Genomic DNA, 23,229 nt, shown 5'->3' with positions numbered 1-23,229 from the left:
TGTAGGTTTCGAAACACACTGCACAGTACTCCAACCCCTCCCCCCTCTTTTTTAACACTGGCCTTTGAAAAGAAAACAGTCCCCATAGTGAAGTTGACGTGATAAATTAGTATGGCCCTGGCAAGGCCCTCACTCTTCATTGGGCAAATACTTATTTATGGACTTTCAAATTGTGGCTTATGTAACAACATGGTGAGTGACTTTCAAAAAACCTCCACCATTTCTTGACCTGATAGAGCCTAATGGGTCCTTCAGAGCAATTAGGATTTATTGTGTTAGTGCCTATTGTGTATAGAGACCATTTTAAAAACATGTGTTATTTACCCAGAAGGCAGTAATGACTGTTTAAATACATAGACTGTTTCTGAAATGCTCACTGCTCTATATATTGCAAAGAAGTTAACTCCAAACATTTTTCAGAGGTAAATACTTTGCTCTGCTGGGATTTCCAAGGAGGGTGATTGTACTGCACATCCATTTGTATACTTACAGCTATAAATGAATCCAGCGTTCAGGAAAGCTGCCAAATGAACAACCCTGAAGCATGAAATCTGAGATTTTTTCTTGACCAAGGGGCCGGCGCTGGCCCCTCCGGAGGTCTGAGCAGCTCAGGCTGTTTCCTAGGGGAGAGCTGTGCATTTCCTGCAAACTACTAGAGCTCTGCCCAGTCTAAGCTGAATGTCCAGCAATGGTGATCAGAACAGCCGTAAAGCTGTGGTTTCCACTATGGCACAGCTAACCCTCTACCTGCACGTGAAGTGGCACCACCACCACCACATCCCTGCAGCCAGCATGCAGAACAACCAGTGCCGGCTCAGGCCTGAGGATCTGCTCCCTGGCCAGGCTCCTGGCAGCGAGGTTTCACTGCCTGCTTTCACTCTGGAGTCAGCTTCTGACTTCTACAGAAGTAAAACAAAACAAAACCCCAGCAAATATGTGGGAGCCATTAAATTCCTCTGTTAAATAACAATAATATACACTAATTATTGCTTGCTTTATCTTCAGATTAGTCCTGTTTTGATCTGTCATCTTTAAACAGGCCTCTCCTTTTTCTGCCCTCTCCTTCCCTGTGAGATGCCTATGGAGTGAAACTGCTTCAGTTCAGCTTTGATATAATTCTTTCTGTGCCCTGCCTCAGGCCATAACCTTTGGAAACCTATTTCTATTTGTTTGCTCTACATCTAAATTCAAATAAATTCAGTTACAGTTGCAGTACTTTATCCTGGGGACAAAGGTCCTAAGTAGCTCCCTAATCCAGCAGAGATGGACAAGGCTGTAGCAGCAAGGTGAGGCTGAAAAGGTTACGAACACATTAGGGCTAGGATGCAAGTCAAGGTGAGAATCCTCTCGAACAAATGCTCAAGCAGCCTTCAATGAAGCTGGCTGAAGCCTGCCATTTCTGTTTTGTGGAAAATTCCAGCATTAAAAAACAATGCAAAACATACCAGTTTGTGCCAAATAGGGCAAGCTGACTATACTTCTGAAAAATCCTGCAGCATCAGGAAAAGCAAAGAAGTTTCCTGTCCCAACATGGAAAAGGTCTAGAAGTCCCCTCCCCTGTCCTAGAGCAGGGACACAGAAATGCTGGCACACCAAGAGCTTGCTGGGAAGCAGGCAGGCTTCAGCCAGAAGGCAGCAGAGCATGGTCAGCTGCCTCCGGCCCCAGTGGCTTGTAGAGAAAGAACAGAAATGTTGCCAGTGAACTTTCAGTCTGTGCTGAACCAGCCCTTTGCAGAGAAGCTGCTATCTGTACGAACAAAGCAGATACAGTGGTCTCTCCTAGCCCTGAAAGTTTATCAATAGGTGGAAAGTGTTGCTGTTAAGAAGGAGTTCAGCCTGGCTTTTCCTGAGAAGACAAAGTACCACACAATCAGAAAACATCTCCGACTGCTCATTTTCATTAGCCTAAGTGCTGTGAACACCATTTTCCAGGTGCACTAATTCTGGACCTTCCTGAGGCACCTGTAAGGGGTCTTTATTTACAGAAACTGCTACATACCTGTACTCTGGAGTCTGAGCACCTCCATGATGTGCCGTACTGACCCACTGATCTATAGTACCCTAGAAGGGTGCTATGAAACCACGTCCTCTCTCTGACCTTGAGACATTCTTTCTAAGATCAGGCACTTTGGACTCTCAGTATGTGCTTCTGACATCCCTGAAGTGCTTGACACAGGCTGGAGAAATATCTGGAGCTAAGGCTTAGAGAGTCACGTGACTCCCAGTGAATGAACCAAATTATGATGAGAAATAGATTTAATTCCCTGCATAATCAACATTTACTGGACACAAGTAAAAAGATACAAGAATGAGAATGAGAATGAATGAGAAGGCAGTTAGCACTGGTTGGAACTATACACATTTTGATTACCTCCTTTTGCAAGTTATTAATGGGATGATTTAATACACGGATCAAAACATATTTGACCTGCATATTAGTTAGATGTGAAGAATTAAGAAATGCAAGAAATCTACAGATCCTGATCTTAAAAAGCAGTAGCTTTACCAGGGACTAGTGTTACAGAATTGGAGCACATCAAGAGATTTGCAGGGATAAAAAACATGGCATTTGTTCTCTAAATCCTATACCACACTGCAATATGCGTTACTGTCAAGCACATGGTGATGCTACCTTGCTTGGGCTATGTCCTGGTGATACAAAAATGTGCCCTAAATATATTCAATCTTTCCACAAGTGCTGGCAAAGGCTTTCAAAAAATCTCTGTTGACTAAGTTGTGTAGTACTCTTACAAGGCCTTTTTCTTTTTTACTGAACTGATGCAATCAAACTGATTTTCTATAAGCAGCAGGCTGACAAAGAGTAACACAACATCTACAAAGATGGGACACATTCCTTATGCCATTAGAAACAGTGGAGTAGCTTGATTCGGCTTTTTGCTCAGAGAAGTCTACCTGTCTGCAGCACAATTCACTCTGTTGTATTTTCCCTAGATCAGTGAAATTAATTGTTGCACTACGTGGGGCAGGCAGCTGCAGAGCTCTTTCCCATGCCTGCCAGAGGCTGGCCCTGCCAGGCCCCAGCAGTTACATTGCCATAAGACAGGCTGGACCCCACTGGGTGCACTTGGAAAAGTTATTGTGCAAGCTTCCACTACACAGCTTCATTATTTGCCTCTCACTGTGCCAGCTGCTCAAGGTACGGGCAGTATCAACAACACTCAGGCTAGGCAACCAAGGAACAATAAATGGGAAAAAGGACAAATAATTCTCTGCTTTTACAGACAGAAAAATATGATTTACCACACTGAGCTGGGAAATCAATCCTTTGGTACTGAGCTGGAAAAAGACCAGCTCCTGCTGCAGATAGCGCTCTGTTTCCATTCCCCTAGAGCAGGTTAGGCTGATCACCTCCAATGCTGTCCTGCAAGGATTTGAGGCTGGGTGTCTCTTCAATCAGGGCAGACTGACTGTCCTAGAGACAAAATTCCTCTCTGGAAGAAGTGCAGTCTGGGGGGAACAAAGTTGCCTCCTTACCTGAGGCAGCACGGCTGCATCCCTCCAAGACTAAACATCCCCCCTTGGACGAGGAAGGAGCAGAACAAGGTGAGAAGAGTTTAATCCTTTCAGCTGAGACTCTAGCAGAGATGTTGCTTAATTAGCAGAGTGAGGATGTGTTGTGGCTGGTGTGAGACACACACGTTCTGTATTGCGAGACAGTGTCTTCAATCAGCCCTATCTGTGAGACATTGTACACTGAGCTTCCCGATCATGTTTGCATTGCAGGAGCCATCCCAGCCATGTCAGCCAAGTCCTTGATGCCTGCTGTGCTACCCTCGGCTCTGTGTGAAACCTGTGATGGGATTCTGGATGGACCAAAAGTCTTGGTTGTGAATCCCATTTGCACTGTTCTGATAGAATCAAACTGATTTTGTATAGATGTACAGAGTAGCTGTGGCTTCCAGCTCGCATAAAAAAAAAAAGACCAGTACTATAGCAGCAAGTGCATTTCCCAGGCTTGCTCAGGTATCTTAGAGCAGTGTTGTAGCTGCAGCTAATGGGGGAAATGGGGAGTTTTTTTCAGCCTCAACATGAAGTGACACTGAGGTCCAGAATTGTGTATGTGTGCATGAATATCAGCTTTATGCACTGCAGTTTGGGAACATTCCCAGTAGACACTACTAAATATGATTGGTTAGTGTCTTGGTCAATTTAAACAGAGATGAATCCAAAAGAGAACACTTACGTTTTCCTATATCCAAGGAAAACCAAGATACACACCCATTATATCTGAGAACAGCCTGCACTGTGTCCTGCAGTTTAGTTCCATGGATTTTCTTTAAATCCTCTGAAAACATAAAAAGTTCCTGAATTTGTGTCTGTGTACTTTTCACTTAAGCTAGGATGCCCCAAATGCCTTAATACTTAAGCATATTTACGTGAGGTCAAACATGCCTTATGAATCTATTAACTTGGCATATTCCTGAGACACAGTTAATTGTCTGGCTCATCAGCTCTTGACTAAACCTAGCATTCAGGGTATCAGCTGAGAATGGTAACAGCAGCAAGCTGCAAGAGCAACAATCTTACAGAAGCAGAGATTAAATGTATTCAGCTATGCACTATTGCAGACACCCAAGACAAGGCCAAGCCATGCTGGGCCAAAATGTGCTTAAAGAAATAGTGTAAATACAAATGTAAACCTTAGGATGTCTGAGATCCGAAAAAGAAATGAGCAGAAAGGAGTGGATGCAGATGTCATTTGCACTATGCAGGTTTTTGTGGGGAAGCAAGAGCAAGGGTTAGTACTTGGTCTGAGCAAATTCCATGTAGTTGCTGAGCTTAGAGATGCTTTGCCTAAATATGTCGCAAAAAATGTAAGGATGATCAATTATATGAGTAAAGAGGGAAATAATGGACACAGGCAACGGTGGTGATCTCTGAGGCTCTGCTGGAGGAAGAGGGCCAGGCTGTGGACAAATGCAGCCCAGCTGCAAGGTGCACCATGCCAGGCTGCAAAAAGGAATAGGGCTGCTTTAAAGGTCCTTGAAACAGGCAAAGCGCTGATTCTGAAACCGTACCCTTACATCCCACAAAACACCTTCTGCATTCGGCTGAGCTTTGGAGATTGCCGTCCAAATTACTAACCACAAAGAGCTGCTGGATGGGGCCTCCGCAGAGCACGGTGGGCAGGGGAGGACCGCGAGTTCCCATCCGTGCGCTGCTCCCGGCCCGGCCGGATCCGGAGGGAAGGGGGAAGGGGAAGCGGTGGCAGCCAGCAATTCGCTGGAGAGCCACGGCGCTCTTGCAGTTTGCCCACTAATTACTATTAAGCCCTGTTCCTTTTTGTGTTCCAAGGGGCGTCTTCAATGTGGCACTGCTTCTTGGGCCTTTCATGCAGCTGGGCTAACCTCTGAATAGCAGGCTACCCCCCTTCTCCTCTTGCTACCTCTCTCTCCCTTTTTCTTTTCCCTTTTTGCTTTTCTGATAGTATTTTCTGTCCACGTTGTGTAAGGCCCTAAATGAATCTTGACTGCCCCTACGGCCGACTGGAGACACACAAAAGCGGCCCATTCCAGTGGCCACGGCGCCATTGTGTTCCCTAACAATGCACTAATTGGCGGTGACAATCGTGCGGCTGGGGAGGAAGAGGGGGCCGGGGGGACACGGGTCTTTTCCAATCAGCGAGCTGGGTCAATAGAAAGAAGAGAAGCAGTGTTAGGAGCAAGACACGCTCTGCTCCCGGCTCTCCCGCACGCACGCCTCTACCAGTCCCCAGTCCCCCGAAATTCCTACAGAGAACAGCGAAGCTAACAACTGTAATGCACGAACTAAACGGCTCTCCTCAGGCTTTCTCCCCATCCCGCGGCCGAGGAGTTCACGTGCTGCGGACAACGCTGAGATATTCATGGGAAAGAATCACACACAAAGCCGGGGGTGCTGTTGCTGCAGCACTCCGTGCTGGGCACATGTGCAAGAGAGTGTTCTCTCCCGAACAAACGGAGCTTCAAAGCCTTCGCTGCTGCACGAGGCTGGTGTGATGCAAGGTCAGGGCGTGCTACAGCTCCCTGCCAGGCAGCGGGGAGGACCTGAGGAGCAGAGCCTGTGGTACTGCTGGGAAGAGGGGAAAGCACCTGGACCGCATCCGTCAGCACCAGTGGAGCTGAGGTCTGAGGAATGAACGGGGCACCGGATGGCACAGAACTGAGGCTACTCATTGCGGCACCTGCCAGGACTCAGAGGAGGGACCGGCTCCTCCCAGTCTTTAAGACAGATTCAGCTGGAGCGTACTGGTGTATAGAGCCAGCTCCACAATTCAGAGGCTGATATAGCTGATGGGAAAGACAGATTTCAGCCCCAGTCTCTAGCTGTAAAGGTACGGTCTGAGTCAGGAAATGGGATGGACAATGCTGTTGACATAGGATATGAGATGTATGGCCACAGAGGGCAAGGCTCATATAGTTGCCTAGGCAGAAAATTAGCTCAGCCATTTAGAAACGTGGGGTCAGATGTTGAAGGGCTCAACACCTGCCAACTTATGTTTTGCAAACAGTCTGTACCAGCCCTCCCAGAAAACAGAGGAGCACTCTGGTTTCCAGCAGAGAAAGCAAGGCAAGTTGGGCCAGCAGAATCACTAAAGTTTACAAAGGTCTCCAAAAACTCCCTTTTCAACAGAAGTGTTTTTATTCTTATGGCTGGCTCATTTTGGAGAAGCATTACCCAGAGCAGGGTCAGGAAACAGTCTCCCAACCCTCAGCAGACAGCTATGAGATTGCTATGGGGGGGGAACACTTCTACTAAATGATCTGGTGGAAAAGAATGATCTTCATTTGGAAAGTAGAAGCAAAATGTATTGCCATGTAGTAGGATCTAACCGGAGAACCGCATCTAGTGGAAGAGCAATACTTCTCTGCAGCAGTACTTTTCTGCAGCAAGGCTAACAGATCCCATGTATGACCATGGCTTGGAGAACAAATGTTGCCACAACTCCAGAAGGGTGGAGATGGGTAGGGGCTACAAAGTGAAGCTGCAGATCCATGAACAGGCAAAGCACTGTGCCTAGATCCAAACACCTCTGCATTCTGACTGATTGGGACTAGCATTTCAGTTTCCACTGCATGTAAACACTGAGTTCAGCTGTAAAGTCTGGTCCTGCAGCAAAAATGTTAAGCGGATGCCTAGCGTGAGCCTAGGGTGAGAAGCGGAGCTGTGACACCCTAGAGCTGAAAGTGTGCTGAGTCCAGGATATGCAGTGCAGAAATCCTGGGACTCTGGACTCCTGTCCTTTTTAGCTTCACAGCCACACTTAAGCACTGTATTTTTCTTAATGTTATCTTTCAGCTTTTATGGGTCCTTGTTAGCATTTCTATGAAACACAAAAGGGTATTTCAGTTCAGACACAAGCCTGCTTGCAGCAGAAACTCTCATCTCCACTGTCTGGAGGGCAGATTCATTAGGTTTCTAAAACCAGAGGGTGGTAAAATATTCTCCCTGAAACAAAGCCATTGGTTACCTGCTCTGAACATAGCAAACGTGCCATTTCTGCTCTCTCCCCTAGCAGGCCTCCATACAGCTCCTGTCGACAGCTATGGAAACATTCCCACAGACTACCACTGGAGCTGAAGGAGGGCCTTATATAGAGACTTCTTTGCCTTCCCTTTGCCCTAAGCCCTTCACAGAAGTACTTTATTGTTTTATGATAGTGCAGTAACACTTGACATAAATTTCTAAGCACACCTAACAATGTCAATACTGTGTAAATATCTGCAGTAGAGACCCATACTTTTATTGTAATTTCACTCTTCTTTTCTTCCTGTCACCCAGGGTTAACTCTGTGCTGAACACAACATGAAGTCACTTCATTTTACAAGTAATCCGCCAATTTTATAAACACTGAAAACTCAGCTCTAGTTCTTTCAAAACTGTAGCTTTCATTGAAGTCAGCAGAACTTGTATATGCTTAAAGGACCGATCGTGCCATCTGTTAAATCAGAGATGAATGTTCTTCAAAAGTGCAGAGTCCAAGCCAGAACAGGACATTTTGCAATAAGTACACAACAAACAACATCTACCCAAGCAATTGGGTTGCAAGCAATTGCATGCCAATGTCTGATGACAGAACGGTGCTGGGTTCTCAGTTCTTCTACCCTAACCTTGCTCCCACAGAGCTGTCCTTGGCTCACAGAAATCAGAAGGATTACTTAACAGTGCAAGGCACAATTCAGTGAAGAGACACTGATTACATTTCAAGCTTTCATCACTATACTTCTGGTATGTCACAAATGAGATTAATTTATAACCTTTCATGCTATGAAAACAATTTAGACAGAACTGTTCCATGCACGCTGATTACATCTATTACTTTCTTACGCACTCAGTAACTTGCACTTTCTTACATTTGAACAATGTTTAGCATTACTAGCAATTCCTTCCTATTCACCTGGAAGCACATCATATTGTATATTTATATGATAAAGATCTGGGAACTTTCAAGTCAGTCTAAAGTTCAGTCCTTAACACAAACTATTATCTGACTTCTCTTACTTTCTAGATGAGCCTCATAACTTCATTTTTAATATCTGAGGCTAATGTCTCAGGCTCAATATAGAAAATAGAGAGTTTATAAACTACAAATATTATCAGATTTTTAGCATGTTTGCAGTCCCAATGACAAAGTTTATATTTGTCTATGCTTAAAATGGTTGGAATTTATTCCTACTTGCCTTGGAGAATTTGTCTGGTTTTACTTGTGACACCTGATTATCTGAGATGCTTTTCACCACTTTCTCAGAGTGGTAATACTCAGACCTCTAGATGGAACCACTAGTTCAGAGAGTATTTAGTTAAACAAGAACTATTTCAAAAAGACAGTCCAACGCTATGTACAAACACTCCCAGAATATTTTCGTTTGTCCTCAACATGTCCTTTCACTGAAAAGTTATATTGGCCCTCAAACCTGGAAGGGCCTTCTCTGTCTCTGAGGAAAGGAGGAAGCTAGATCCCTTGAGGTTAATCTGTTGCTGTCATTGAGATTGTATCATACACATCACAGAAACTTGAAAATCTGAATGAAAAAAGAAGGTGTTTCCTTGAGCCTGGAGCACAGTTCTGGACAAGGGGCTTGTCTATTTTAATTCAGACTCAAGACTTATTAAATGTCTTTAATTTCCTCAAAGAAGGGCTATATTCTAGTCCTACCACCTTTCAGAAAACCAGCTCCTACAAAGAATCAAATACTGTTAATTTTTGCCTAAGAGCTAGAAATGTAACTTTTTAAAACAGAATTGTCCTGACCTTTAAGAGAAGAGCTTGGTTTGGCATGGTCAGATGATATGAACTATAAAATCATGCATGGGACTTGGCCGTATGAGATGATCAATGTTCCTGGCTCAACCCATTGCAAAGCATTTAAAGTGCAAAGAGAAAATGAAACAACAAAATCCAAAAGGCTGTTAGAGCTAAGGGGTTACGAGATTTGTCCATGATATAGCATCCCCAAACATCTAAGTTGATGTGATCACCCTACGACACCATCTCATCAGCATGAGAGGTGTCAATCAGGAACAAGATGGTTGGACGCTCTGTGAGTTTGTCCCCACACTGCTCAGCATCAGAAGCAAATGCTAATTTTGCTTCTATTTTCCACAGGACCCCTAGGGCATGCTCCAATTCACAGTCTGACTAGTATTTTTTGTGGTCTGCTGAGTTGATAAATTAATACAAAAGACTAATAGAAGATTAACTGAACTACTCCAAACCTATGGCTTTTGTGGGATACATGTGCAGGGGTTAAGAATAGGGCTGCCAATGTAAGGTTTTGTTGGCAGAGCTGCACTTCACTGTAGGGCAGAGCTCTCATGGAATAACAACATACAACAGGGAGAAAAATCCCAGCACTTTAGCTCCTGATGAAAACCAAGAGCAACAGCGCTTGAAACCACAGCCCCAAGTTGTCTGTGACAGTTACTAGGGTATGTCCTTTCAGTAACTCATTTCAGTGATGGGTTCATACACTGAAGCAGAGCAAAACAGGGAACTGAAGAGGCAAAGAGGAGAAAAGCCATGAAGGGAACCAACAACACCCTTCTCCCCCACCCCTCTCCAAGAAAAAAAAAACTGAAAAAGAAACAACCAATTTGCTCCTCCCATGGCTCCCAAGACTCCATAATCACAGCTCTGTGTTGATGCTTCCTTTCTAGCATTTCTTACAGTGAAGTGGGAAGGAAAAGTGGCAGTGAAAGCTGAAAAATGTGTAATAACAGGATTTGCTCACCTTGTAAAGCAAATAAGGAGGAAGAGAAGGTCTTGCACACGGTTTTCCCGTGTGTTATCCTGGTCAAACATTAACCTGTTACCTGTAGCTAATTCATCACAGAAATGTAGTCCAAAGGTGCCTGCAGGAGAAAGGATTGACATTCCTGGAGGACTTCTGGTCCTTCTAAGGAGTGGCAGGAGGGCAATGAGGGAGCGGATGTGTCCTTCTCTTTGAAAGACAGGAGAGCACAAGACTGGGTGCAAATTTTCACACAGGGTACTTAGGTCTGTGAGTTCTACCACAGCTCAACACCAAATCCACAGCCCTGAAAAGTTGCCAAAACTTCTTACCTGGTGCACTGGGAGAAGCAGCCACCAAGAACAGCAATTACACCTGCTCCTCCATCCATCAGATGGAGAGCGGTCTAAGCAGGAAAGTGCTTACACCATAGGCAACATCCTGTTCTCCCAGCCTTTCAGTGGGCCCAGCAGCAAGCTTGGAAGCACCTCTCTTACTTACAGTCCAAGGCTTTTTAACCTGGAGCTTGCAGGAAGAGGTCCACATGGCAGCCATGTAGTGGAGAGCAGCCTCCCTATGGCTCCAATGAGCTGCTTACCCAAAAGTGCCAAACAACAACTCCCAGTAAGTTTTCCTGGAAGATGTTGGGACTCAGCACCTTTCAAAATCTGGGCATTTGGGGCTTTCAAACACACTTAAGAGACTGAAATGTAAATTCAAACACATCAAGCCTGATTAAGTCATTGATGGCATTTCCAGAGACCTTCTGCCTCACACCCAATAAAAATAACATAATTTACTTAGATTTTGAAGACTTTTACCAAGAACTAAGTATTTATAAGGAAACTAGCACTCTTACAAAACTTGTCCTGCACATGGTGCAGTACCCAGCAGAAGGTAGATTAAAAAGGAGAGGAATAATTTTTTTGTAGCGTTTATTGAGAGATGCCTTTATACAGAAGGGACTGGTGCTCTGATGCTGTCACAAGTGAATTCAAATAAACCCTGCTCAAGTATCAACAAGCAATTCAACTCACTGATTTAAATTACATTATTACACATCAATAATAAATTAAGACTATTGCCTAGTAGTTGCAGATAATTTAAACAAAATCCTTGTCAAAAGTAAAACAACAACAAAAAACACAAACAAAAGACCAATGAAACACACACAACAACGTTGCCAATAAATTAACAGATGAAGTAGCACACACATATAATTATTTTCAAAAAACTTACGGTGCTGCAGGTGAGCTGGAGCGCTGGTGGGAAGTAAGGCCAGACCAAAGGGGCCAGTACCAAACCCTCAGCTCTGCCTATCACGCCTGGCTTCCCTCGGCCTCAAACTGCTTCAATTCGACTGGTGCATATCTGGAAACTGCCTTTACCTCTTCAAATGTGCATTTTGCTCATTAATTCTTACTTTTGCTTAGCTCAAGTACAGAAGGGCCTGATATAAGCCTATCTAGCATCAGAGGTATCGCTGCCACCCAATATCAGTCTGAGAACACTTTAGTTGAAGCAAGATCAACTTCAACAAGTGCATAAGCGAAACTGAAATAAATCCTTTCTCCACCAGAACAGTGCTATGCATTCAATGATTTACATTGGTTCAATACACATATTAGGCAAAAATAAGTAACTGAGCCAATTACAGTTGTGTATGTGGACAAGATCTAACAGATGTTGGTTCTGGACAGTTAATAGCCTTCCAGGCCCGAATTTCTCCAATGATGCCCACAACTGGCATTCTGAGTTGACTTAACAGCCACCTTGACCCAAACCAGTGTGCACACCAGAGTTTTCAAGTAAAGAAGGACTTTGCACACTATCTATCATCCAGACTGTCTGCTCACAACACTACTAAAGTGCAGGGAAAACAAATGGGGATCCTGCTACTTGGGGTCAAAAGTGGCCTTAAAAGATCCCAGTTAGTACAGACACATGCCCAAGATGGACATACACAGGATGAGGTTAGCTGTAGACTTTAGCAAATAATGCTCATATTTAAGCAGGTTAACTCTCTCCCTAAGGTAACGCAGACAAAAACCCCAGAGGGTTAGCCTTCAGGAAAGAGGGCTGCATTAAAACTAAAGTTTGAGTAAATGCCCTCACTGCCACAGTCATGAACCCAGCTTTACCACGTGGAACCCTCTCATCACATGGTACAGGCCAGCCAGTAGTTCTGGGAGGAGCAAAGCTGCATGTTACCTGATCCTGCTTTAATGCCAAGTGCTTGCTGTTATTATATATCCACAGCACTGATGTTCTCGCATTAGTACAAACTCATTTGTGAATGAAAAAAAGCCCAGCTAGTCTCCAAAACGAAGGTAATAAAAACAATGCCCCCCCCTCCCATGCTATGTTTTCTCACATTTCCCTCTCAAAGCACAGACAGTAAACAAATTTTAGGCTAACCACTCCTAGCAAGATGGAAACTGCCATGAGCAAGGGTTTAGAGGTCTAACACCAAACATACTCCATCATGGCAGAGCATTCCTGACAAAATTCTTCATTGTTGAAAATTTAAGGCACCAAATTAAGCAAAAGTGAGGCGTTTCCATGCAGCTTGGCATCTTCAGAGCTGGTATATACAGCCTGCAGAGCTTACTTCATGAGGACAGAACAAGCAAACTGGTTTATTCAGCTGTCCCAGCAAAAGAGTGTGTGCAGCCACAGGAGAGTTTCAGTTTAAGCCTACAAGTTAATCAAACAGCAGATTCAATCAGGAAATCCAAAACAGGAAGATAGAAACTAATATACAGTACTGTAAGGCACTCCTACTGGGAAGGGAAAATTGGAAGGCAAATTATGAAGGAGAAAATGATCAAACTTGACTAGCTCAAAAGCAAAGTCATCAGCCATAAAGCTGAAGCCTAGCTAGAGGCTCAGCACTGTGAGCCAAGGCAGGGTCAGAGACAGAAAGAAAGGAAGAGGGGACTGGCTTACAGCTGAGCAGCAGAAACAAGAGATAAGATTATGATGATTATTCGATTACTTTTCTTTTAGCGAGATCAACAGTCAGCTGCAGTACAGATCATGACCTTGGAAATGCCAGGAAACTGTGTGGTTTCTGTTGCTATAGGGAAAAAGCAAAGTACAACTGTGCAGTTTCCCCATCAGCAGACATCCTCTGTTTTTGTTTTTTTCTTTTAAGCCCTTCAGGACATTATCATAAATCCATTATAATGCACACAGTATCCTAGTATTATTTACTAAGAGGAGCCTTGATATGAGCAGCTCTAGAGGTACTCTGACGACTCACTTCTGACAGAGCATATTGTGCAGAATGCAAGATCCTCACCAAAAAGCATCTGCTCTTATCAGAAACCCTCATAACTGCCAGTTCCTATCAGCCCTGACACTGTATCACAGCATAAAACCATAATTTTTCACTAGCTAAAAGAGACAAAGATTTCTGCATAGGGGATCCAAAATTCTGCAGATTGGTAATATGAAAAAAGCTGCAGTTTGCATCCTCTAGATACGTGTTTATCTACATTAAAAAACTAGAAGGTTGGGTTAAAGAGGAAAATAGGGAGAATTGCGTAAGATTATCTACAGTATCTTGCATTAAATAATCTCAGACTAACTAAATTGAGATGATAATTTTCTAAGTAGTTGTAAAGTCAGGCTACAGTCCCTTGCGGTGAAGCATTCCATCTCTACAATGATTTATAAGCTCTGTACAACCAAGTAAGAGCAATAACTGGACCTACAGATCAATTTATCCTCCTCCTTAAGTAAATGGAGCACCTTCTTTGTGAAGGAGACAAACAGCACATTTTATTTTTGATTCACAGTGAAATGCTACTGTTCAAATTTATTTCTTGCATGGGCAGGATGGGACTAGAAGCATGTACACACAAATTCCATCTCTGTGCACATGTGTGGGGGACAGAAATGCGTAACTTGGAAAGGCCCTAGGTACTTCTCCAGCTGGTGCCCACCTAGAAGTCTGCAGAGCATGCACAAGGCTGCAGAATAAGAAAACAGTACATTGGTGATCAGTGTGCACCACTACATTACATTAGCAGAGACAGTCATGCAAGATACAGTGTTATACAAAATCCAAACCACCTACAGAAGCATGGACAATGCCTCCAGCAAGCAGGAAAACCATCCTTTTAAGGTCTTTCAAGAGTTAGCAACATAAATGGTACAGCCCTAAAAATTAAAAAAGGCTCATTCCTACTTCACCAACAATTCCTGAAGGCAGGACTGGGCCTTTACGCTCTTGAAAGGCAGAAATAGAAGACTGCATCCTATTCATCCATATGGAATAACTTCTTTTGGATGGGAGTTAGGCATCCCTGAGAGAAAAGCATCCACTTTACAGTCTGCTCCTATAGCTACAGGAAGAAGCTCTATTACTTCTTCAAGGTAGAAAAATGCATCCATTTTAGAAACCATCTCATTTACAATTACATTGGATTAAAAATAGTGATTTCCAATGTATATTGTACATTATCCATTCACAAAAAGCTTTGGGTGCTGCCAGCATATCGAAAAACATGCTTTTGCTCTGCTTCTTGTCCTTCGCAATGCAGAGGTTCCAGACTCACCACTAATTCCACTGAATTTTCTGACAACAAATGCTTTTTTTCCCCCTCTAAGTCTCAGATAACAAAGTAAAACTGTTCTGCAATAGCTGTACAAATTGAGAGTAACTCCAAAGCTGTCCATTGTTATTCCAGAATTTTACTAGAATATCTAGCCACCCTCATCACTGACACCTTAGACATCATGGCATCTATAAAAGTAATCAATACTTTGCAATGCCTAAACTTCTATTCCTTGATGCTGTAGGGTATTCCACAGTGCACACAAGAACACTTTTCTAAATCGGAACATGAACTGGTCCCATAAAGTATCTTAAGTTCTAAAGCATTATGACATGGAAAACATAACTTTCGTTTTTTTTTTTCTTTAATGACCCATCATTATGTCTAGAGCTAAATCAAAACAGTACTTGCCAGATTCCAACAGTCTGAGCTACTGGCTTTGCCACAGGACCGGCTGTAGTGACACACACTGAAAAACTTGGGAGTGTACTGTTTATTCAGCCGGTACCACTGTAGTTCCTGTTTACATGACTAATTCCACAAGACTTGCTCAGTGTTTGCATATATGAACATGCAGGGAGTTCTTCACGTGGGAATGGACTTGGAAGGAACATTATATCCTTAAGGATGACAGCTGAAAGTAACTCATTTCACATGAAGAACAGTGAGCTGCGTGAAACACAGGTGTCCCTGTGTAAAGGAAGTATTAATTTTAGTGACAAAGGTGCATCATTCACCAAGTTTATTAAATATAGGAATTCCTATACTACTCTGCCAAGAGCATGGAAAAACCCTCACTTCCTTCGAAAGAGTCCCAGTGGGAGAAAGACTTTTGAAAAAGAAAGGCACTGGTTGTCTAGTGTATACAGATATAAACATGCTTCTATATATATAGCAGTTGTGCTGAAATTTGAGAAAGCTCAGATTCAGCTACTTTTTTTCACTGGAGGTTGGAAAAAGCAACCACTTATACTCCAATACAAGGCAGTTTGCTTGCAGCTTTCTAGCCTCTAATGTAAGCATGATGTACCCCGTTCTTTTATTTAAAATACTTAGCAATTAGTGAGCTGCTTCAATGATCAGTACTGCTTTCTACCTCGAATACAACAGCCTGCATATCATATAGGAAGCAAAGATCAGTATTCTGCATTTTAACAAACCTATGTGAGAGAAGAAAAATGCACATGCATGTGACTAGCTTTTTTCTTCTGAACCCATATTTGCTTTCTGTACATATATATGTGTATATATATATGAATGCATTAATATGTATGTAATACACATTACTGCAGGGTCTGGAGAAAAAGTTAAGAATATGAGCTGGAATGAGGAAGATCTCTAAGTCCTCACTAAAAGTGAAATCACACAAATTGAACACTATCAGCAATGATATGCATCACTGCAATAAAATCCATCACATACTTCTCCGTCATAATATATTTAATTTATCATGTTTAGTCCTTCCCTGTGTTCCATGTGTATGAGGCAAACCCATAACTTAAGGAAGTTTGCTCTCTACTAGAAAAATCACTAGAGAAGTATAAAACCCCCTAGAGCTCCCAGAGAACTCAAGACACGCATTGGACATGAACACAGCAAACTAATGTTTCACAAATTTGGAGGTATCTTCTAGGTAACTTGGTTAAGGATACTTTCCCAGCTATTGGTCTAGTAGTTTCAGGTCAGATGAACATGTAAAGTAAATTTCACCTCACAAAAACAAAACCAATGTGGACAGTTAAAAGTTCTTCAAACACAAGACTAGCAAGAGGTTGGAATGCCATGTTACTACAGATGAGGATGCGATCCCACATAGATCAAAAATAAGCAACGTAAAGCAGAATGGACTTCAGTGACACAGCTTGACAGATATACTTAGCATGAACAAAAACCAGCAGCAAGTACCCTGCTTATCTGCTTATGTAATATTCCACTGGGGTAGTTATAAATATGTAAACACAGCTAAAGAAATTATTTTGCATCTTATGTTAACGAACATCCTGAATAAGGTTTGATGGGAGATACTTTTCTTTCCTCTGTGAGTAGTGACATGTAAATGCACCGATCGTTTAAAAATAGCTCTCTGGAAACACAAGGAAATGGAACCATGTGTCTATATCAAAAGGAACAGATGGGCTTAAAATCATTCCTGCCCTATTCTGTGACAGACTTTACCAGAACCTCTGCCAAGGCTAATAATAAATAATACACATAAATAAGTAGATGATCGGTCAATTCTAAATGAACAACATCAAAAATAATGCATTAATGGCAGCAAATACTTTCTGCCTTAGGAAAGGTCTTCTCCAGAGGTGGAAAAGAAAAAGATAAGTGCTTAATTAGCTAGACATAAAGCATTTCAAGTAAACCATGTTTTGCATGAGAGCTAGCGGCTGAACTTCAATGTAAAATGCAGTTTAGCCACTGATAATCCAAAGCCGACAAGGCTTTATGGTGACTTTGGCAGCTGCTATTCATAGCTGAAGAAGATCAAATATTTTGCAAAAAAGATTTCTGCCTAGCTAAGCTGAGAGGTCGCTTGAGCTGGCAGCTGGGGAAGAGGTTCTCTTCAGGCTTGCCACTGCCTTGAGGAACTCATGTGTTCTGATATGACAACTCAAACGTGTTGCAAGACTCTTCAAAGTTTTCATCCATATTCAGTCGCCTCCAGAAGGATTTCTGCTTCTTCTGCAATTCTTTACGCACACACCTGGGGCATGGTACAGCTTTCACTTTGCATTCAGAGTGGAAGACAGCACCACAGCTTTCACACCTGCAAACACAAATTAGCGTCAAAATTGAATGACAAAATAAGACCAGAGCATGCAATGGACTTCACATGGACTGTGGACAGTAGGCATTCCTTCAAATAGTTCTGGTAGCTCAAAAGAGCGCATTACATTTCAAAAGTGCACAGTATCAAAGGACAGTGTCTTGCTCACATCTCTGCTGGTGTAAAGTTATGCAGGAGTACTTGCATCCATATGTACTTGCTAAGAATCTGTCCAGTGTTTCTCCTTCACCTTACAAGGATTAATATTTACCCCCTTCTTATTAATTAGCATTCAGGTTATCACAGGATATATATAATCTTTGATTTATGAATGAAAAGTTTGCTACTTTTGTCCGTAAATGAAGAATAACATTATTCATTTCCAATAAGATACATTTCAGAATTTGGAACAGTCAGGATGTTTTGTCAATGAAGTTCCAGGGGTCAGCTGTTCTCGAAGGAGTAAAATAGTCCAGTCCACTTCAACAGCAGGCAGCAGGAAAAGAAATCATTCCAAACAATAAAAATAAAACAGGGAATGGCAGGAAGTATTTTCTGCTGTGTCCCACAGAAGAACCAGACTAGATGGTTATGGATGTAATGTCATAGTAGATCAAGCCTCCAATTCTACATAGGTGTGGAGCAATGAAATGTCTGGCAACCACGGAGCAAGCTAGAGCTAAACAGATGGACATTTTTTCAGCTTTTCAATGCAAATAACTGTATAATGACAGTAAGTCACTGTATTGCTGCAGTTTCACAACCAAATGAAAATGAATAAATAAATAAATGGATGACAGCATCAGAAGTACAAAGTCTTAGATTACTGTTGTGTAATCAAACAAAGAAAACAACAGAACATCAAACTTTAGAGCAGTTCTTGAATGTAAATGAGGAGTGCTGGTTAGGCTGGTGATTTCTGTGGGGAGTCTTGCAATGCCTCATTCTCCTTATCCACAGCTACCATAGTCTATACGAGAATCTTGGCATCATTTTTATACTTATTGGTTTTTGTTGGTTTTTTTTTTGCTTGTTGAAGAAATTTTCTTTCATATTGTTTGAAATAAAGTTATCGGGATTGTGAAGAAAAAAAAAAGAAAATACGAAGCAACAAGCCTCAAATGCTGAGAAGCCATAAGGCAAATAAAAGCCACTTTTAAAACAAATAGCAGTATTTGGCATGCAGTCTGGAAAGAGTTATGGAGAACTCCGTAAGTTAACACAACCTGCTTTGTTAACTATGATAGCCACATCTGCATTTCACCTATAAGTTTTAAAAAGTGGTTCTTCAGCTGGCTTTAGGATTTACTTCTGGGTCCAAAGATAGTCTAAATTTAGTAACAGATGAGCTTTGAGATGATATACAGAGGTCTGAAGAGGCAGACTTCTAGATAGCACAAATTAACAGAATTCAACTAGCAAGGTTAAAGAACTTAAGTACAATGCTAACTACTATGCTCTGTTGTGCTAGAATTTGACGTACTCTTATAATTAATGTGTCCATCTCGTGAGTCTGAAACTGTTTTTGAAGCAAGAAACTGGCTCACAGAGATATTTCTCTTTCTGAGCACACAAATGATGAAGTATGTTATGGCTCTGATCCAGTGAAGCACATAAACACGTGCTTGTGACTAGCATCACAGTGATCTCCTTGCAATTACTGATTCGAGTAAAATTAAGCATGCACTTACGTGCTCTGCTGGACTGGGATCTCTACCAACAGACACTATAATGGATGAAGAAAAGACAGAGAGGACAGACGTGTCTTTAAAACTTTACATCATTCTGACCTGGCACTAATGGTGATTTTATCAAGCTAATTTTCCCTCGTTAGTCAGCAATTTGCTGCACTCTGGAAGTTGCTAGAGAATAATGATTGATGAGCAGTGTAATTCTGTGCTTTTGCACTGCCACTCCCTATGCTCATTCAGTATTTCTCCACAGCACTTGATGAGGTGACAAAAGTTATCAAAATTTGCTGCTAGAATGGTTGCCAGAAGGATTAAAGGAGTCAGCACACCTGTTCCTCCCAATGAAAGGCCATCAACAGAGAAAACAGTGATTTATGGTGTTTAAATTAATATTAATTCATGTTTCAGAAGTAAGCAGTGGAAAAAAGTAACAGACTTCTTTCAATCTGCTCAAAACCAAAAGAGAAAAAAAGACTGCACTTTTACAAGGGGTGGAAAAACAGCCAAAGCTCTGACTGGGTGGGACCCCATACTGTGAGGCATTTAGCAGAGGCAATGCAAACAGCTAGCCCTGAAACTCACAGCCCACACCACTGCTTCACTGTGCAAGAGCCCTGGAAAAGCCTAAAGAACAGAGCTCTGAGGTGAAGTGCAAACTACCTCTTTCTCTTGCTCTCTCAAGGAGAGAGGATGTCTGAGGAGTTCTTGCTGTATACTTCTATCTCCTCACTGCTGAAGAAACTCAGTCACATGAGGCTAACATTGAACCTGCACTTGCATGGATGGCAGATTACTCTTTGCCCAAGCTATCCGTGCCTTTGCTTTTCATTGTACCAAATCCAGTCAGTTTCAAACGATCCTGCTAATTTCAAATGGTTGACCGTTCCCAATCTCACTGGGAGAAAATTTTCAGTGATAACAAAAAAACCCCTCCAAATTATATTCCATTTTAGAATATTGCAAGCAGATTTCTTCTTCTTTAATCCTGAAGTCTAATTTTATCTCCACTGTAGCATCAAAAATGGAAGGGCCATTAGTGCTAAGAACAGTCTGTTTTTCCTGCTTCATCATGTATTCTGAAGTCTTTTCCTTGTCATGAAGAACTTGGACAGATAGACACTGCTCTTCAAATAATATATTTACGTATCTAACTGCACAAGCTTCGTTCTCCAGGTGTTATGAAACAGAGGCAACAAATCCTAGAAAAGCAGCAAGAGTCTCTCTCACTCAAATGATTTGATGTAACATGCAGGACTTGCAAGTTCAGATGGTTACACACTGGCAGAGTATCTCTCCAAGTGCAGGAACCTGCACTCCGTAAGGTTTATCAGGCATTAAAGCGCACATTAGTGCTGAGCTGCACTTAGGTGTTGATGCCATATTCTGTTCTGCATCACTATCTTTGGAGTTGCAGAGCTTGCACTTAAAGGCACTGGTAAACTCTGTCTCTGCGATTAGACTGACATTTTTCCCTTTGTGCACAGCTCCAAGTAAGCTCCTTTTTGATGACACTGTGCTTTTACACGTGCGAAAACTCAAATACCAAGTGCAACAACTTAATTGCTCCATCAATTGCCTTTCGGCTGAAACGCCACCAGGAAGCTATGGGGACAATGATGGGGAAAGCAAAGAAAAGAATCCAGGAGCTGGATTAGCAGCAGCTGTACTTTGTGAAGGGAACAGCAGCACCTGTGTTAGGAAAAAAGGGTGTTCCACATGCACTTCTAAATTGATACTGCCTTTTGAAAACCGATCTCACAGAGCTATTTCTAAGCCTTTCCTCATATTTTTTTGTAGAGTTTTTGATAGAAAAAAACCAGCATGGGTGGAGTTCACAAACAAAACAAAACAAAAAAGACAAGAATTGCCTTTGCTACTTTTTAAGAAGGTAGAGAACAAAATAAAAATTACAAAAAGCAGCTTTTTTTTTTTTTTTCAGGCTGGCAAACTGAATATCTGCACAAAAGTAAACACACAAATGCCTTTATGTGGCTAATACTTCCCTGATGAAGAATGAAGAAAAATGTCGATCTTCCTGCCTGTAACTGCCAGCTAGTTGTTACTTACTGAGACCACTACTAAGAACTGTTCTCTGACTCCCTAAAACCACTCTACAACTAACTCTTCACATGTGAGTTTCACAGTTTTTCTTCGCTGTTGTTTTCAAGCCTCAGTATGCCCAAATGCTTTTATTTTCCTGGGGGGAAAAAAAAAATACATTTTGTGGTTTATAAAAGGCTCATGTAATAGTTACTATGTATACTCATTTTTTCCTTAAACCTCATTGTTTTCATAGGTAATTTATGGTTCAGGTACTACTGTATCTCGAAGTCTCTGCATCTTTTGTGAAATTTCTATATACCACTGCTAATAATATGACGAGTCCACGGCCATTCAGGCTTTTCTTGTTTCCTTATGTAATAAATGATACTGCACATTAATAGTATCTTGCTATTTCTCAAACATTATCTGAAGAATCAGTGAACACTGACTGTTACTCACATATGACTTTCATCCTCCTCAGACAGCATCTGAAATAGTTTCCTATTTTGATTTTTTCTCTCTTCTCTCTTTTACTTGACCAATTCTATCAAGATGACAAAGGGTGTTTAATGTTTTAATGATATTTTACTTGCTTGAAAACTGAAGTAATGTAAGTGCAAAGAACTATGCATTTCTCTAAATAATTTCTATTGCATTGAAAAGTGTGTTAAGGGAAAGGCCTCAGCTCTCCATAGCCAGACAAGCTAGACAGGCACTATAATGCTCTTCTTATTATCACTAGTTACAAAAGAAAAGCCTTTCTACATTAAAAGCACAAAACCACTCCTTATGTGCTGAAGAAATGCCCACATTATTATCTGAGTCTGGACATTTGAAACATACGGATGTCAATTTTTGGTAAACTGTAAATTCTGGTAAATCCCTCACATTGCACAGGCTTATGGATCAAGTAATTCTAGATTCTGCTCTACCAATTGATCATACTTCTATTTCTCCCCACATTGTGCCAACTTAAACAGCAAAATAAACTGAGATGATCAATTAATGACCCACAGTATAATGTGAAAGAGTTTTGTCTTCTAGGAATCTTACAGGTTGGGAGGATAACCATTGTGACTGTTGGGATGAAGATGCCGGGACCGGCAGAGCTCATTAAGATCGCTTTAGTACCACAGCACATGGGCTGCGCCAGTCTGGCTTCCAAATACCAAGCTGGGAATCAAAGCAGATCATGGCTATGCTGTTCAGCCCTGGAATGAACAAACAGCGGATGACAGATAGACCGCCATTCCTGTTTCACAAATGTGAAACAATAGATGAGGTGAACTGACTTGCTTAAGGTAAACCAGAAGCAATTACAAGAGAAGGGCAAAGAGCTCTCCCTTGTCTCACTGCAGCACCATATTCACCTGCCATCCTTTCCCTTCTAGTTTTATATACTTATTTTTTTTCCACAGCAGACCCACTTCCTCTGTGCCAAGCCTTATACACATTTACTCAAATGAGTAATTTACTCACTTTGAGTATTTACTTTAAAATAATTTCAGTAAGGATTTGATGCAGGATGGAGCCCTTCATTGCCTAAATCTCTTCAGATTACTGTTTTAATTCCTTCTTGCAGGGTACAAACAAGAAAAAAAAACAGAGTCGTTCATTATACTTCCCTTAAATTATGTTATACTTTCACTAAGAACCATAAATATTAAGCAACCTTTAACTCAGTTACTAAAAAGACAACTGGCAGAGCAAACCACTGCTTAAAGAAGACTTGCCTAGAGATTCCAGCATGAACACCACCCCATAATCCACATGTGCATGGTTGCAAGGTATTTCTGAATTGCTCAGCTGAGAGTATTGCAGGTGTGCCCTTCAGAACTCTTAAGAGACTTTTAGCAGAACACAAGGAAAAAGAAAATGGATTAGACTGTGTTCACTTGCAACACAAAAAAAGCCTCAAAGACAAT

General features: G+C 41.8%; 1 protein-coding gene across 4 annotated transcripts in view; it reads right to left on the bottom strand.

Moving 5' to 3' along the window:
• Positions 1–23,229, bottom strand: part of PLEKHM3 (pleckstrin homology domain containing M3) — a 100,094-nt gene that overhangs the window by 2,476 nt on the left and 74,389 nt on the right. For 3 of the 4 annotated variants that reach the window (XM_085228017.1, XM_085228019.1, XM_085228018.1), the window contains exon 8: positions 11,151–17,570. The exons of the other annotated variant lie outside the window; for it this stretch is intronic. In XM_085228017.1, coding sequence (XP_085084143.1) covers positions 17,393–17,570 — 178 coding nt within the window. In that variant the 3' untranslated portion in view covers positions 11,151–17,392. Of the gene's footprint in view, positions 1–11,150; positions 17,571–23,229 lie in introns of those variants that run through there. 4 annotated transcript variants of the gene reach the window in all.

The sequence above is a fragment of the Meleagris gallopavo genome, chromosome 7 (genome assembly GCF_905368555.1).
Source record: "Meleagris gallopavo chromosome 7, MGAL_WU_HG_1.1, whole genome shotgun sequence".
NCBI classification, from domain to species: domain Eukaryota; kingdom Metazoa; phylum Chordata; class Aves; order Galliformes; family Phasianidae; genus Meleagris; species Meleagris gallopavo.
This window is presented reverse-complemented; position numbering and strand designations above follow the sequence as displayed.